General features: G+C 40.9%; 1 protein-coding gene across 1 annotated transcript in view; it reads left to right on the top strand.

The window, feature by feature from the left end:
- Nucleotides 1-457: 457 nt before the first annotated feature.
- Nucleotides 458-16,002, top strand: part of LOC124798917 — a gene marked incomplete at its 5' end in the record, with an annotated part of 86,123 nt that continues 70,578 nt past the window's right edge. The window contains 2 exons of the mRNA XM_047262449.1: nt 458-621; nt 10,349-10,599. Of these exons, the coding sequence (XP_047118405.1) occupies nt 458-621; nt 10,349-10,599 (415 nt within the window). The remainder of the gene's footprint in view (nt 622-10,348; nt 10,600-16,002) is intronic.

The following is a 16,002-nucleotide window of genomic DNA, read 5'->3' on the forward strand; positions in this document are numbered from 1 at the left end:
CTGGCCTAAACTTTTAGGCTGGAGCTTTTAGTGTGTTGCAGAGTGGCTGACCTCTCTCTCTCTCTCTCTCTCTCTCTCTCTCTCTCTCTCTCTCTCTCTCTCTCCCCCCCCCCCCCCCCTCTCCCTCTCCCCCTCTCCCTCTTTTTTTTTCCCCTCCAGTCAGCCATGTCCATCTGCTATATTGTTTTAGCTCTGTATTACACTTTCTTCCTGTGTCGTTAATGTTGTACTACTGATGCAATACTTCATTCCGTGGTTCTGTGTGGGTACGCACATAGTTTTCCAACTTTTGCTACATGTGCTTTACATTCTATTTTATCTTCCTGTTTTGTGTATTTTATGGACACCCCTCAATCTGTTTTCACTTGGGCGCTAAAGACATTGCTGTCATGTGCTGCATTCAAACATGTCCTTCTGTCCATCATACATTTTTTCTAACTTTTAACATTACTGTTCCAGTCACATTAGACAACTTTTGGAAAACGAGAAGGCTAATCCAAACACACTGCTTCCAGAAAAGGACTTCACTCCTCTTCATTATGTTGTTGGGTGTGATTCACTGTTGTTTGCTGAGGAAGTAGCAAAATTATTTCTACAGCATGGAGGTGATCCAAACATCAGGTAAGAATGAGTATAATAGGACAGTATTTGAAGTCTTTTTGTTTTTTACTGTAAAACGAGGATAATAAGAGTCCATAGTAAATAGTAGACTGTATTTTCTCTATGTGGTAGTCATAGTTAAAATTTTCAACTTGTCTTTCATATATTACTTATTCCGTTTTCTATTTCCATTAGTTACTTGTAAGATGATCTCTGAATACATTATTAGTATTTGAAAACTAGAAATTGCTGTCTTCATTTCTAGTATTCATTGTTCCCTTTTCTTTGTTAACTGGTCAGTAGATCACTATTGTTTTAGCTCCAAATGCAGAAAAATCAAAGTTGATACATACGAGGAGGAAAAACCAATGCATAATGTTTGAATACAGTATTAATAGTGTGCTGCTCAACACAGTTATGTCGATTAAATATCTAGGCATAATGTTGCAAACGATATGAAATTGAAAGAGCATTTTAGGATTTTAGTAGGGAATGCAAATGGTAGACTTTGGTTTATTGGGAGAATTTTAGGAAAGTGTGTTTTATATGTAAAGGAGACCGTATTTTAGGAAAGTGTGGTTCATCTGTAAAGGAGACATTATATAGGACACTAATGCAACCCATTCTTTAGTATTGCTGGAGTGTTTGGGATCTGCACCTTGTTGGGTTAAAGAAAGACATCAAAGCAGTTCAGAGATGGCGTCTTAAATTTTTTGCCAGTAGGTTCAAACAACATACAAGTATTGCGGAGGTGCTTTGGGAACTCAAATGGGAGTCACTGGAGGAAAAGCGAAGTTCTTTTTGATGAGCACTATTGAGAAAAAAAAATTAGAGGATGGGCATCTGAGGCTGACTGCAGAACTATACTACTGCCACCAATGCACATTTTGCATAAGTACCACAAAAGTAGCACTGAAAGACCTGAGTCGAAACAAAACCCTGGGAGTAGACAACATTCCATTGGATCTACTGATGGCCTTGGGAGAGCCAGTTCTGACAAAACTCTACCATCTGGTGAGCAAGATGTATGAGACAGGCGAAATACCCCCAGACTTCAAGAAGGAGAAAAAACCTTGTTTCACAAAGCGCGTAGCACCCAGCGCACGTTGGTCTATCGATTACTCATATGCTTTTCGTGCGCCTTCCTGTTGGTTTTTGAATACACTCTGTAAGTTTATCTCTGAATGAATCAAAAGCCGCACGGGGTAGCCGTGCAGTCTAGAGCGACTTGTCACAGTTCACGCAGTGTAGGGCGACTTGTCACGGTTCGAGCGGCTCCCCCCGTCGAAGGTTCGAATCATCCCTCAGACATGGGTCTATGTGTTGTCATTAGTGGAAGTTAGATTAGTTAGTGTGTAAGCGTAGGGACCGATGACATCTGCAGTTTGCTCCCATATATATATATAAAAACAAAGATGATGTTACTTACCATACGAAAGCGCTGGCAGGTCGATAGAAACACAAACAGACACATACATACACACAAAATTCAAGCTTTCGCAACAAACTGTTCCCTCATCAGGAAAGAGGGAAGGAGAGGGAAAGATGAAAGGAAGTGGGTTTTAAGGGAGAGGGTAAGGAATCATTCCAATCCCGGGAGCGGAAAGACTTACCTTAGGGGGGAAAAAAGGACGGGTATACACTCGCTCGCTCGCTTGCGCGCGCGCGCCCACACACACACACACACACACACACACACACACACACACACACACACACACACACACACACATATCCATCCACACATATACAGACACAAGCAGACATATACAGAGGCGAAGAGTTTGGGCAGAGATGTCAGTCGAGGCGGAAGTGCAGAGGCAAAGATGTTGTTGAATGACAGGTGAGGTATGAGTGGCGGCAACTTGAAATTAGCGGAGATTGAGGCCTGGTGGATAACGGGAAGAGAGGATATATTGAAGAGCAAGTTCCCATCTCCGGAGTTCGGATAGGTTGGTGTTAGTGGGAAGTATCCAGATAACCCGGACGGTGTAACACTGTGCCAAGATGTGCTGGCCGTGCACCAAGGCATGTTTAGCCACAGGGTGATCCTCATTACTAACAAACACTGGCTGCTTGTGTCCATTCATGCGAATGGACAGTTTGTTGCTGGTCATTCCCACATAGAATGCGTCACAGTGTAGGCAGGTCAGTTGGTAAATCACGTGGGTGCTTTCACACGTGGCTCTGCCTTTGATCGTGTACACCTTCCGGGTTACAGGACTGGAGTAGGTGGTGGTGGGAGGGTGCATGGGACAGGTTTTACACCGGGGGCGGTTACAAGGGTAGGAGCCAGAGGGTAGGGAAGGTGGTTTGGGGATTTCGTAGGGATGAACTAAGAGGTTACGAAGGTTAGGTGGATGGCGGAAAGACACTCTTGGTGGAGTGGGGAGGATTTCATGAAGGATGGATCTCATTTCAGGGCAGGATTTGAGGAAGTCGTATCCCTGCTGGAGAGCCACATTCAGTGTCTGATCCAGTCCCGGAAAGTATCCTGTCACAAGTGGGGCACTTTTGTGTTTCTTCTGTGGGAGGTTCTGGGTTTGAGAGGATGAGGAAGTGGCTCTGGTTATTTGCTTCTGTACCAGGTCGGAGGGTAGTTGCGGGATGCGGTAGCTGTTGTCAGGTTGTTGGTGTAATGGTTCAGGGATTCCGGACTGGAGCAGATTCATTTGCCATGAAGACCTAGGCTGTAGGGAAGGGACCGTTTGATGTGGAATGGGTGGCAGCTGTCATAATGGAGGTACTGTTGCTTGTTGGTGGGTTTGATGTGGACGGACGTGTGAAGCTGGCCATTGGACAGGTGGAAGTCAACATCAAGGAAAGTGGCATGGGATTTGGAGTGGGAGCAGGTGAATCAGATGGAACCAAAGGAGTTGAGGTTGGAGAGGAAATTCTGGAGTTCTTCTTCACTGTGAGTCCAGATCATGAAGATGTCATCAATAAATCTGTACCAAACTTTGGGTTGGTAGGCTTGGGTAACCAAGAAGGCTTCCTATAAGCGACCCATGAATAGGTTGGCGTACGAGGGGGCCATCCTGGTATCCATGGCTGTTCCCCTTAATTGTTGGTATGTATGGCCTTCAAAAGTGAAGAAGTTGTGGGTCAGGATGAAGCTGGCTAAGGTAATGAGGAAAGAGGTTTTAGGTAGGGTGGCAGGTGATCGGCGTGAAAGGAAGTGCTCCATCGCAGCGAGGCCCTGGACGTGCGGGATATTTCTGTGTAAGGAAGTGGCATCAATGGTTACAAGGATGGTTTCCGGGGGGTAACGGATTGGGTAAGGATTCCAGGCGTTCGAGAAAGTGGTTGGTGTCTTTGATGAAGGATGGGAGACTGCATGTAATGGGTTGAAGGTGTTGATCTACGTAGGCAGAGATATGTTCTGTGGGGGCTTGGTAACCAGCTACAATGGGGCAGCCGGGATGATTGGGTTTGTGAATTTTAGGAAGAAGGTAGAAGGTAGGGGTGCGGGGTGTCGGTGGGGTCAGGAGGTTGATGGAGTCAGGTGAAAGGTTTTGCAGGGGGCCTAAGGTTCTGAGGATTCCTTGAAGCTCCGCCTGGACATCAGGAATGGGATTACCTTGGCAAACTTTGTATGTGGTGTTGTCTGAAAGCTGACGCAGTCCCTCACCCACATACTCCCGACGATCAAGTACCACGGTCGTGGAACCCTTGTCCGCCGGAAGGATGACGATGGACCGGTCAGCCTTCAGATCACGGATAGCCTGGGCTTCAGCAGTGGTGATGTTGGGAGTAGGATTAAGGTTTTTTAAGAAGGATTGAGAGGCAAGGCTGGAAGTCAGAAATTCCTGGAAGGTTTGGAGAGGGTGATTTTGAGGAAGAGGAGGTGGGTCCCGCTGTGACAGAGGACGGAAGTGTTCCAGGCAGGGTTCAATTTGGATAGTGTCTTGCTTTTTGATTGTAGTAGACCTAATAGACATTTGATATTGGTACTCCGTGAATTATATCGTGTTATAAATATGACCATTGTTGCCAAAACAGTCTCGTTTATTTGGTGTGTGTTAAAATTGCTGCAATATTAGGCAGGCTTATTTCATTTTATCTAGCAGACAGTGACAAAACACATGTAATCAGATCGCCACACCACTCTTGGATACTATTTGTATTAACAGCTTTTTCACAATTCAACGACGACATTTCAATTTTTCATGTAGCAAAAAGTTTGACGAACTTTGATGAGGTAATAGATTCTTTCCCAGAAAGGAAAGCACGCCATGTAAAGCTGTAGCAAGATTAGAGAGGAAGAAAAGCTAGGACTTAAGGTCTTTACTTGTTTTATGTATCCTATATTTAATTTTATGTCAAACAAAACAGCAAGTTATTAGCTAACAGGCAATAAAGAGTGCAAATTTTCTGCAGAGTTCTCGTTCTCCCGATTACAAATAATCCCATCCAGTATTAATTGTGTGTTTTTTATTTTTATTTACTTATTTTTTTTAAAGAGGGGCAGGATGTCAAACCGGTCTACTGGGAGCAGGAGAGGCACCACAGGACATTTTAATTTCCACTGTCCTGAATGTAGTTTGATGGCATCCAGTACAAAATATACACGATTCAGTTCCACAGAGCGAAATACAGTGTTGTGCGATAGAAGAATGCTGTATGAAGAGGGGTGGCACTGCGCTCTGGCACATGTAAGACCAAATAATATGTCTTACATTTCCTTGAACATATGTTTTACGTATGAGACTCTTCAGAAAGATGTGCGCTACAGAATTATCATATTTTTGAAAATTCGATTTTTTAAAATTTTTGACGTCTTATCTCAAATGCTCGAGGGAGGGGGCCAGGGGTGGGGGGGCTGGGAGGGGAGGGGCGGGGGACGCCACTATCTTAGTATTGCCCCGGTTCGGAAATATCATAGATCCGGGACTGATGTGCAGAGCAGTGAGAATTATAGTGGGGAAGTATTTAGTCTCTACGTGACCTGTGTTTACATTTAATGATTTTGCTATTTACTCTTCGTTTACTGCTCTCACGTCAAATGAAAATAAAATGGATTTCTGTGGGCGGGAGCTATCAAGTGAATTAAAATACGTTCACATAATTACGGAAGGCTAATATACGTTATTAGTTTCAGATTTTATTTCCACTTTTCTGACAGCCATGCATGAATCGCCTTGTAGAACAATGAAGTTATTTTTGTCGGTTTGCAAAAGAAATTTGGTTTTTATTAATATTTTATGCTGAAGCAGTCAATGTGTTTGGTACAGTGTTTAGTTCCACACTATTGGCTAATTTCAACTGCTCGCTGCATTTCAAGTGCACTTTTTCATCTTCTAGCACGTGGCATTATGGCCTAATAAAGAATCAAAAATGAGTTAATACAGTACTGGTACTCCAAGAAAATTTACATTCTGAAACCAACAATGAAAAGCTTAATATCAGGTCGAGGCCTACTTCATTGGGAATCTGGACATACGAATGTGCTCTTTAAGTATGCACTTTAAATGTGCCATTTTAGTATGGTTCACGAAATTCCGATGCTGTTGGAGTATCCTCTGATGTTTTTCTTTTCTTTTATGACATACTGTAAGATCTTTCAATGTTTTACACGTACGAACATATGGGCTTCATGCATCATAGCAGTTGCCAAAGCGCGGTGGTGCCTGTTATCTGGCACTCTCTGACGACTACTGAAACGAACCTATTTGTAACAGGTCATGGGAAAATATTGCGAATGGTTGGTTGAAAAGCGTTATTTTCAAAGTAAATTTCCTTTTACGCAAGTTGAACTAGGTGCGAGAGTGTACGATGAATTTCTTAAATCAAACAGTATTTGATGACGAGCCAGTTAGAAGAATTTTGAGCCTAGATCAGACATTCATGTTGTTATTATGAACAAATTGATGTATTGCTATGGGAAGCTCTTTCTCCTCTGCGGCAGCTAATTTATTTGTGGAAAACTTTGAGGACAGGTCACTGGACTCGGTTAAAAAATTTACTGGTAAGTTTGTGTGATATATTTTAAAGTGTAACGTGCAAAAAATGTCAACATTATATGTGAAAACTTAGCTTCTCTTGCAGCTTATTAACCTTAGAGACCAATATTATATGTGTAAGCTTTGCTTTCCTTGTAGCAACACTATGTATATTAATTTAAAACATAACTTTTGCTGTTGGTGTATCCGCACTACTTAACTCTGATGTTGCCGTTAGCTGACTACATCATGTGTCCTGTGGTCTGATTAACCGCTGTCATCGGCTGGCGGGATCACGTTACATGAGCTATGACTGGCTTACAAAAGCGCATCGCAATCTCGATTACAATGGTTCGGAAAGTAACATGCGATGTTTGGTGGAATATGAATTTATATTTTCATAATACGAAAATATGCAGCGTACATGTTGCTGCACATCAAAAATCTTTCCAGAGTTTGTTCCCTGAGTTTCGTTTTCTAATGTGCCAGGAAATTCTACACCCGTGTCTACAAACATTACCATTCAAAGGACTGATAAGTTTTACAGTTCCAAGGGAAAATATACTGTCACTTAATAACATGGAAAAAGTATGTTTTCAGCCGGGAGAAAGTGCATTTTGATGCGGGGAAAAATCCGGGATTTTTTTTTTTTTTTTTTTCGTTGTCCACGTATACACTCTGTTATGGAATAATTTGCATTCATCTTAGCCTACCAATAAAGGTCTTTAACATTACTATGAATCAGAGAGACCTGTGACCATTTGTGCTGCTCTTCTTCATATACATTCAGTTTCTTCTGTTAGTCCAGTTTTGTATGGGTTCCATACATTTCAGCACGTTCTAAGATGAGAAGCACAAACACTATGTAAACTGTCTCCTTTGTTGACCGACAGTATTTTTCCAGTATCCTGCAAATGAAAACTGCCAGCTGTTTTATCTGTGACTGAGCCTATGTGATATTCATACAAATTGTTAAACACAGTGTGTTAGCTGTTATCGATCCTGGTAACTCCATTGGCTGTCTGTTAAGTTTTGGGTTGCTATTGTGTGCTTGGTCTTTAATATACAACATGAAGAAAAGGACCTGCAGCACACTTCTGTGTCACCCCTGAAGCTATTTCTAATTCTGTTGACTCTCTGTTCAAGACAACATGCTGCATCTTCCCTACCATGGAATCCTCAATCAGGTCACCAATTTTGTTTCACACTCCACGTGAAAACACTTTTGTTGTGGTATGGAGCCAATTTTGTTTCAGAAGTCAAGAAACATTGCTTCCATCATGATTTCTGTGATTCATGACTTACAGGATGTTATGTGAGGTAAGTGAAAGTTGAGTTTCACATGATCGGCGTTTTCAGAATATGTGGTGACTGGCCTGGAGGAGATCATTCTCTTTGAGGTAACTCAGTTTGCTCGATCTCAGAATATGTTGTAAGAGTTGACAACAAATGGATGTCAAGGATATTAGACAATAGTTTTGTGGATAACTTCTGTTACCTTTCTTATATAGGTCTGTTACCTTCCTTATATAGGTCTGTTACCTTCCTTATATAGTTCTGTTACCTTCCTTATATAGGGTTGTGACCTGTGCTTTTTTTCCCCATCATTAAGCGTAGCTTTTTGTTTGAGGGATCTACAGTATACTGTGGTTGAAAATGGAACCAGCTCTGCTGAAAATTCTGTATAGTTTGTGACAGGAATGTACTGGGACCTAGAGCTTCATTTAATTGTAGTGATTAAGTGTTTCTCTCATGGAATTATTAGCCAACTTTCACGTGGTTTGAGTTTTTGAGGGCTGTGTTGACAGATTTTGGCTGGAAAATTGCAATGAAACTCATTATTTAACAAGGGTTCTGTCTAAAACCCATTGTTTGTATCTTCTACCTGAAACAAACTTATTAGCAACATGTAGCTCCATGTATATAGATCTGTAAAGCATGCTAACTGCTTGCCAGTCATATAACTGATGTTTCTGTACCTTTTGTTATTATTGTTGCCTGTATAGTAATTTACATTGATATTTGCACTTATATATTTTGCTTAATCTCTTTCTGTCACTGTCTTCTATTAAGTGTTTTGTGTGTTTCGTCTGTTTGGTGAGTAGTGATCTACCCACTTATACACAGGTGCAATGACTGTGTGTTGATAACTGCTGTCTTGATATAACTATAAATACGACTGATGCTGTCCTAACTATCAGCAACATAACTTTGTATGAGGAGGGGCAAACCTTAAGTTATTTCATCCTTAGATAGTATTTTTTCCAGTTGAAAACACCATGTTTGTTCCATACTGATCTCCAGTTGCCTTTTTTCCTACTGGATATAGACAAAGTAAAGTGCTTGTGGAAAGATCTACCAAGAGCCATTGTCTGGCATGGTGCATCAGCATGCGTATAGTATGCATCTCTGGTTGCACATTGAATTTTTAGTGTTTATTTTTTCTGTTTGTGTGCTGACATTTATTCTGCCACTGTAGTGTTCATAATGGGTGACATCAGGAAGATACAAAAATATTGAGTAAACAACCAAGAATGATATCCTTCCATGTATATGTTTTAGAGAACAGTGTTAAAAGAATGCTGTCCATCTGACACTGTCGTATACCTGCCTTTTTAAGTGCACGCCATTATGAAAGGGCATGATGAAAAATGCCTCTGAATTATTTATGTGAAAACTCATGAATTTTTTAAAATAAAACGAAGTTCATTTTCATTCTACATCTCCCTTCTTATTGTCTACACATTTGCAGCCCTCTGCTGCTAGATGGCTATGAATTATAGCATCTAGCATGATATAATGTAACTATTTCAGCGCATGAGAAACAGCATGCTGTAATTGAGCTTCTGATGCAAAGAGTTCGTCCACACATCAAGCACCCTTTTCTTCAGAATGACAATTCCAGACCACACAAGTGAGATCAGACATCTGCAACAATCAGATATCGTGGGTTCACTGTCATTGATTATCCTCCATACAGTCTCTACTTTGGCCCCATCAGATTTTATCTGCTTTCAAAACTTGAAGACCTTCGAGGACTTCACTTTGGTAGTGCTAAAATGGGGCAATCAGAGGTGAACTTGTGGCGCTATCAACAAAGTCAAACATTCTACAGTGACTGTCTCAACAAACTGGAATGTTAATTTTATTTAAAAAGCTTTGAGATTTCACATAAATTCATAACCATTAGATTTCAGCATGTTCATGTAGTATAAGGCATATCACCTCAATGATTCCACTTTTTGTGACTATATTTGACGTAATATATTTTTTTTCATGATTGTGTGTGACATGTAGTACTGAAAATCAAATTTTTTATTACGTTGTCATTCCTTATATGCTTCTGACATTCACCTGTTCTAATTATGGCTGATGCTGTGATTTCAATTTGAATCTACAAATTTCAGATAATTTAACTTTCTGTGCTTTGGCTTATGGCACCAACTCTTAGTAAAATTTGTCAGCTTGAGTAGGTGAACTTTTCAATGCAATTCCTATGTTTATTGCCCATGGCCCTTCTTAACCCTGACTATTAAGATTTATCTTGACATTTCTATCTTAACATTCTTGTTGGTCCCAGAACGGAAGATTTTTTGTTTCAGTTTGTCTTCTATCGCTAATTTAGGGAAAAATTAATTTATGTGGGACATTCTGATTATTTCTTTTTAGAACTAGGTTTTGAATTCATTGCAGTCCAAGCAATTATTAAATATGCTAAAAAGTGTTATTTGTGATGTTGTGAGTTGTTATTGTAACAAATTTATCTATGGAAAGGACAGGCAACATTATCATTTCTTAATATACAGGAATTCGGATGGGTTGACACCAGTACATGTTGCTGCTGCTTGGGGCCATGCAGATCTGCTGAGGCTTTTGCTTCTGAATGGTGGGGATCCATGGCTTCAGGATAATGAAAGCTGTACTGCATTTCATTATGCTGTCCAGGAGGCTCATTGGAATGTAGCTGAAGTACTTCATCAGTTTCATTTGAAAGATATTTCTCTGCAGCAAGCCAATAACAGCTCCATTGAGAAACCAAAGTATGAGGTAAATCTTGGTAAGTTTGATAATATTTGTTTGGAATAATCAGATTGCCTGACACAACTTATTAGTTCTGAGGTGATACTGGTGTTGTTCCACTAGTTCCTGCAGATTCCAGAGAAAGGTACGATGTATCACTTAAAGACAGCAGCTACACTACAGCCTGTATATAAAAATTTTTTTGAATAAGTTATTGTTGAAACTTTTAGGTTTTATGTAGAATGAAATAAAAGACAAAAAAGATTGGAAATTCAGCCTGAATGATTGGTGCTGAGCAACTCCATAATGTGAAGTAAGTATGTGCTTTCACCCCAATCACCACTTCATCCTGCCCCCTCCCCCCCCCCCCCCCCTTCTTTGCCCTCCCATTCCCACCCCGCCCCTGGGGGGGAAGGTTGAAAAAAAAAAAAAAAAGAAGCCTCTCTTGTTTCCTTTCAAAGGGTTGTGGCTGAATTTCCATTCCTTTCCTTGTTCAGAGAGCTTGTGTTCAGCCTGTAACAACTAAATTGTTGAGAGTACTTCAAGGTCTAATCTTCTACTCTTTTGTCTTCCCTCTTGTCCTCCTCCCACTGCTTACTTCCTCCCTTATTCTTCATTCTTTCCCAATGCAAATTTGAAATAGCTCCAGCTGTGTAAAATTAAATCAACTCTATTCTTAAGAATTTGTTGTATTCATTTACATTGTGCCATTTGTTTATTTTCAGTTACTATTTTACATCTAATAGTTCCTGTCTCTTAAATGCTGTTGCTTTAATTGTTATTAAGTGGAATTAGTGAGATAGCATATGTAAGTATTCGTTAAGTCAGCTGTTATTAATCAATCACCAACAAATGAAACAGTCATTATGTATTTAATATTGGTTAAGTTTTGTGTGTATTTCTTATTATTATTAAACTGTATTTGCAACCTGTGACTCCTCGTTGTGTATTACAACTCTTTCTTGGCAGGGGAACAGAAATGTATGATTGTATTTTATCTGAATTTTGGATCATCACATTTTGTCCGGTGACAAATTGGATATCACTGCAATGCGTTTCTCTTCTTACGTCATCACAAGTTTACAATTTCCTTGCAGAATAGTTACCCATCTTTTGATTAAAATTATGTAGCTGGTGTCTTGTAACAAATAAGCCAGGCAACACAATCAATACAGTTTAAATTGCTCTTTTTTATGTACTGTATTGCTTCGTTACTGGCACTGATACTGTAACTGTAGCACCAGTCAGTTTGCAAAATAAACTCAAGGACTTGCTCACAATTTATGAGAAACTGAACTGTTCATGTGTGTGTACACACTTGCTAATAAAACTTCACTGCTCGCATATGTCATTAGCGGAAAAATTCCAGTCTGCAATGAAACTGCTCAATGATAAGTGCCTAGCATTACAAAAGGCGAAATCTTCTAAAGTACATTGTGCACTTAGACTAATCAAAGCTACAAACTATTACAGTGCAGCCAGTTGCCACCCAAAATCAATCGCTGACTCTGTTAGTGTGAAGGATACAGAGCTCCTTTATCTGTCGGTAAACCCGAGATCAAGATTCTCTAGAGCCTTACAGAAGTCATCCAGTCCAGGACGCACAGCATCTGCTACATGAAATGTTTTGACTCTTTAAAGCCCTTTCTCACCACTCATCAGTTCCCATCTAAATTATGCGATGTCACTATTACACCCTTGTAATTGATCTGCTATTGGCTGTAGCATCTGTAGCTCCCCCATCTTCGCACTCTGTCATAGTGCCATGCAGTAAGTTGCAAATTTGCAAAACTTTGAAGCACTTGGCCAACTTTAACAACTATAATGAAACAAAAGTTATGTACTTCCATGAATGTTTCACCAGATAAAAGAATCTCAGGTTCAATAATGTCTGAATTTGTTGTCTGAACCAAGTACAGGAACAGTGCAATTGTTTTGATTTGTGTTCTGATCTCTGCAGCTGTCAGAGGATAATGAAATATGTTGTATATTTGGTTGAATCTGTTTAATCCATCTCATGATACAGGTACAGATTTCTGAGCTACCTCACTTTCAGTTCAATCCGAGCATAGCAGAATGCATCATTTGTCTAAGAAAGTTCATAGATAGTCAAATTGTTTGCTCATATTTTCAGACTACAGGACATTTAACTGACTTCACTTGCAAGACAGACTGTAAATGAAATGAGTCAAGGATACAGAGCTCTTGCCTGCTTTACATCTTCCATAATCAGTAGCTATTTCTTGATTGCACTCATTTTTCCTTGCAATATGCTCATTATACTCTTTTTCCATTGCTTTCTTTTCTTCATAATTATATGCTTTCTCATGACTCACACATTTTTGACATTTCCTTTTTAAGTTTGCATAAGGCAAGACTGTAGTTCTGATCAAATGGTCTTCTAAAAGTTATTTTGCTGGCTGGTTTGAAGTCCATACATTCTTCCTTATATAGACTGTATATTTTTGATATGCTTACAAGGGGAGGCCCTGCTGTTGGAATCACTGATTTATTTCAAACTTTGTACACCTTTAGTAAGTCATTAAAACAACATAAAGTGCAAGTAGCAAGATCACTACTATAGCAGTTCCAAGAAAGTCGCAAGAGAAGTTTTATGCGTCTGTTATGTACCTGATGTATGTGTGCGAAGGTGCCGATTCTAAGAAGTTGGTATGGTAATGTGGTTAGCCTACGCAGTTCACAAGACAGTCGAACACAGTTCGAATCTGTCTTGCATGTTACGCTGTCTTCCACCTTTAAGCTCTCAGGTTTTCAAATCTTGTCCAGTGCAGCCCCCCAACAATCAGTCTTTCCTTCTCATCCTGTCTGGTAAGTCTCTCGTGACCCGTGATTCTGGGCGACTTTCCTAGAATCTACCTCTTTTCCTAGACCTCTCCAGTCCTCCTCCTTCACCCTTCTTCCTTCCCCTTCAACCCTTTCACCTGGAGGAGGATCCACTGGCTCCGAAAGTTTGCCTAGTTATAATCTTTTTTGTGTGTTCTGCCACTGCTTGGTGAGTACTTTTTTTTATCCAGCCAATCATCTTATTTTTTTCAAAAATTGATTGTTTTTGTTGTCCTGAACTTTCACATGAGAAACAGAAATTTACGCGCATCTATTATTCTCACCAAATCCTCGAAAATATATATAAAATGAATATTGAAGAAGTTACCTTTTTATTTACTTTTCACCTTTCACTGACATATTGGAGGACAGCATTCACATTTGTTTTAAAAATATGAATTTAAGTTTCTTGTGTGATGTTTCTGTTTCTCTGTATTGGAAACAACAGTATGAAGGCAGGGTCATTCAACATCATATCATGCATGTCATGTCACCCATCACCTTAGATTTTCATGAAACTGTGCACTTTTTCTTATGCTTATAATGTAAGAACGTGCACAAAATCTTTTTGCTCTCAGACTAAAACATTTTTAATATTAAACAATAGAAAATCCATGATGGAATATAACAATATTAGAGAAAGAAAGTTGCTACTTACCATATACCAGAGATGCTAAGTTGCAGACAGGCACAACAAAAAGATTCTCACAGAACCGATGGACGCTGAGGCTGCCGTCACGCCACCGCTGCCGTTGCCCATGGAGGTCGTTGCTCCCCTCCTTATCTGAGCATACCCAGCAGCGATGCATGGTGGCGGTGGCACCGCTGTCGGAGTCGTGGGCTGAGGCGGCAGAAGCCGCGAAGCCTCCAATTCTGGCGGAAACAACCAGCGGCAGAAAACTGAGGATGCCACAAATGAATCTGGTTCCGGAGTCCCTTGACAGTGCTGTGCTGCAGCAACCAGAAATGAGAAATAAGGCATGGCCAAGCCGGCGAAGAATGCGCCCCTGCTCCCAGCGCTGCCTGCCAGAGAAAACGCGATAGAACACCAAACACACGGTGCGAAGCCAGAACGAGGTGAAGCAGCGGGATCGCATGGTGGCGGGTGCAAAAGCTGCAGGAGTGACCGATGGGTGCGGCCATGTAGCAATTCCACTGGGGAATGGGTGCTGTGCGGCTGAGAGCGATATGAAGCAAGGAAAGTCCAGAGTGCTCACTCGCGAGAGTGCGTGGCTTGCAACTTACTCATCTGCGCTTTAAACGTACGCACAAAGTGTTCAGCCTCACTGATTGACTGGGGATGTAACGGGGCAGAGTTCAGATGGTGAATGAATGCCATTAGCAGCACAGAACGCTCCCAACTCTGAGGACACGAATTGGGGGCCATTGTCAGAGACAATAACTTCAGGAAGGCCCTCAATGCAAAAAATAGATGTTAAAACCCGAACAGTACTTGCAGATGTAGAAGAAGACATAGGTACAACAAAGGGGAAGTTGCTGTACGCATAAATAACTATCAACCAGCGGGTGTCTCAGAAAGGACCTGCAAAATCAATATGAACGTGCTGCCAAGGTGCAGTAGGAGTCAGCCACGCAGAGAAGTGCTGGCAGGGAGCAGATTGATGCTCCGTGCAAGAGTGACAGTTAGCAAGCAAATTCTCAATTTGTTTATCAATGCCGACTCAAGTGCAGTGATGATGTGTTAATTGCTTCATCTGCACTATACCCCCAGAATTTCAGATTGTAACGAATGAGGTACAACCACATGAGACTGATCATTGTCAGTTCGTAACAAGATAACGTCATGGTGTACAGACAAGTTGTGACATTGTGCAAAGTAATGTCGAACAAGTGGATCTCGAATCTGCGTAGCAGATGGAGTCCATTGAGTACGAATATACTGCAAAAGAATCTGCAAAGAAGCGTCAGTGGCTGTCACGGAAGCAATGCGACGAAAATCCACCGGAGACCATCAGCTAATTCCTTATCTTGCAAATCAATGAACATGCATGACCATTCGGAAGAATCAAACTCTTCGTCAGGACTGATAGGGAGACAGGACAAAGGCATCAGCATTGCAATGCTGGGCCATAGGCCTTAACAAGATTTCGTGACTGTAGTTAGACAAAAACAAAGACCAATGTTGCAACTTTTGTGCAGTACGGGCCGGTACTGGCTTTGACGGGTGAAATAACAACATCAAAGGCTTATGGTCGGTGACCAAATAGAACTTGCGACCGTACAAAAAAATCATGAAACTTTGACATTCCATAGACAATAGCTAAAGCTTCTTTCTTGATTTGAGAACAGTTTTGCTGGGCAGAATTGAGCAACTTAGACGCAAAAGCGAATTAATGCGGTTAGGGAGAACCGCTCCAATGCTGTGAGAGGATGCATCAACAGCCAAAACAACTGGGTTGGGGGGATCGACAGGAATCAAACAGAGATCACTCAACAAAGCAGATTTGAGCTTGTGGAAAGTAGCGTCACATTCCGAAGACCAAGCAAAAGGAACGTTCTTACACTGAAGATGATGCAAAGGCACTGCAATCTGTGCTGAATATAATATATGATTTTTGCCCAACACAGACGGAAG

This window comes from Schistocerca piceifrons, chromosome 5 (assembly GCF_021461385.2).
Source record: "Schistocerca piceifrons isolate TAMUIC-IGC-003096 chromosome 5, iqSchPice1.1, whole genome shotgun sequence".
Taxonomy (NCBI): domain Eukaryota; kingdom Metazoa; phylum Arthropoda; class Insecta; order Orthoptera; family Acrididae; genus Schistocerca; species Schistocerca piceifrons.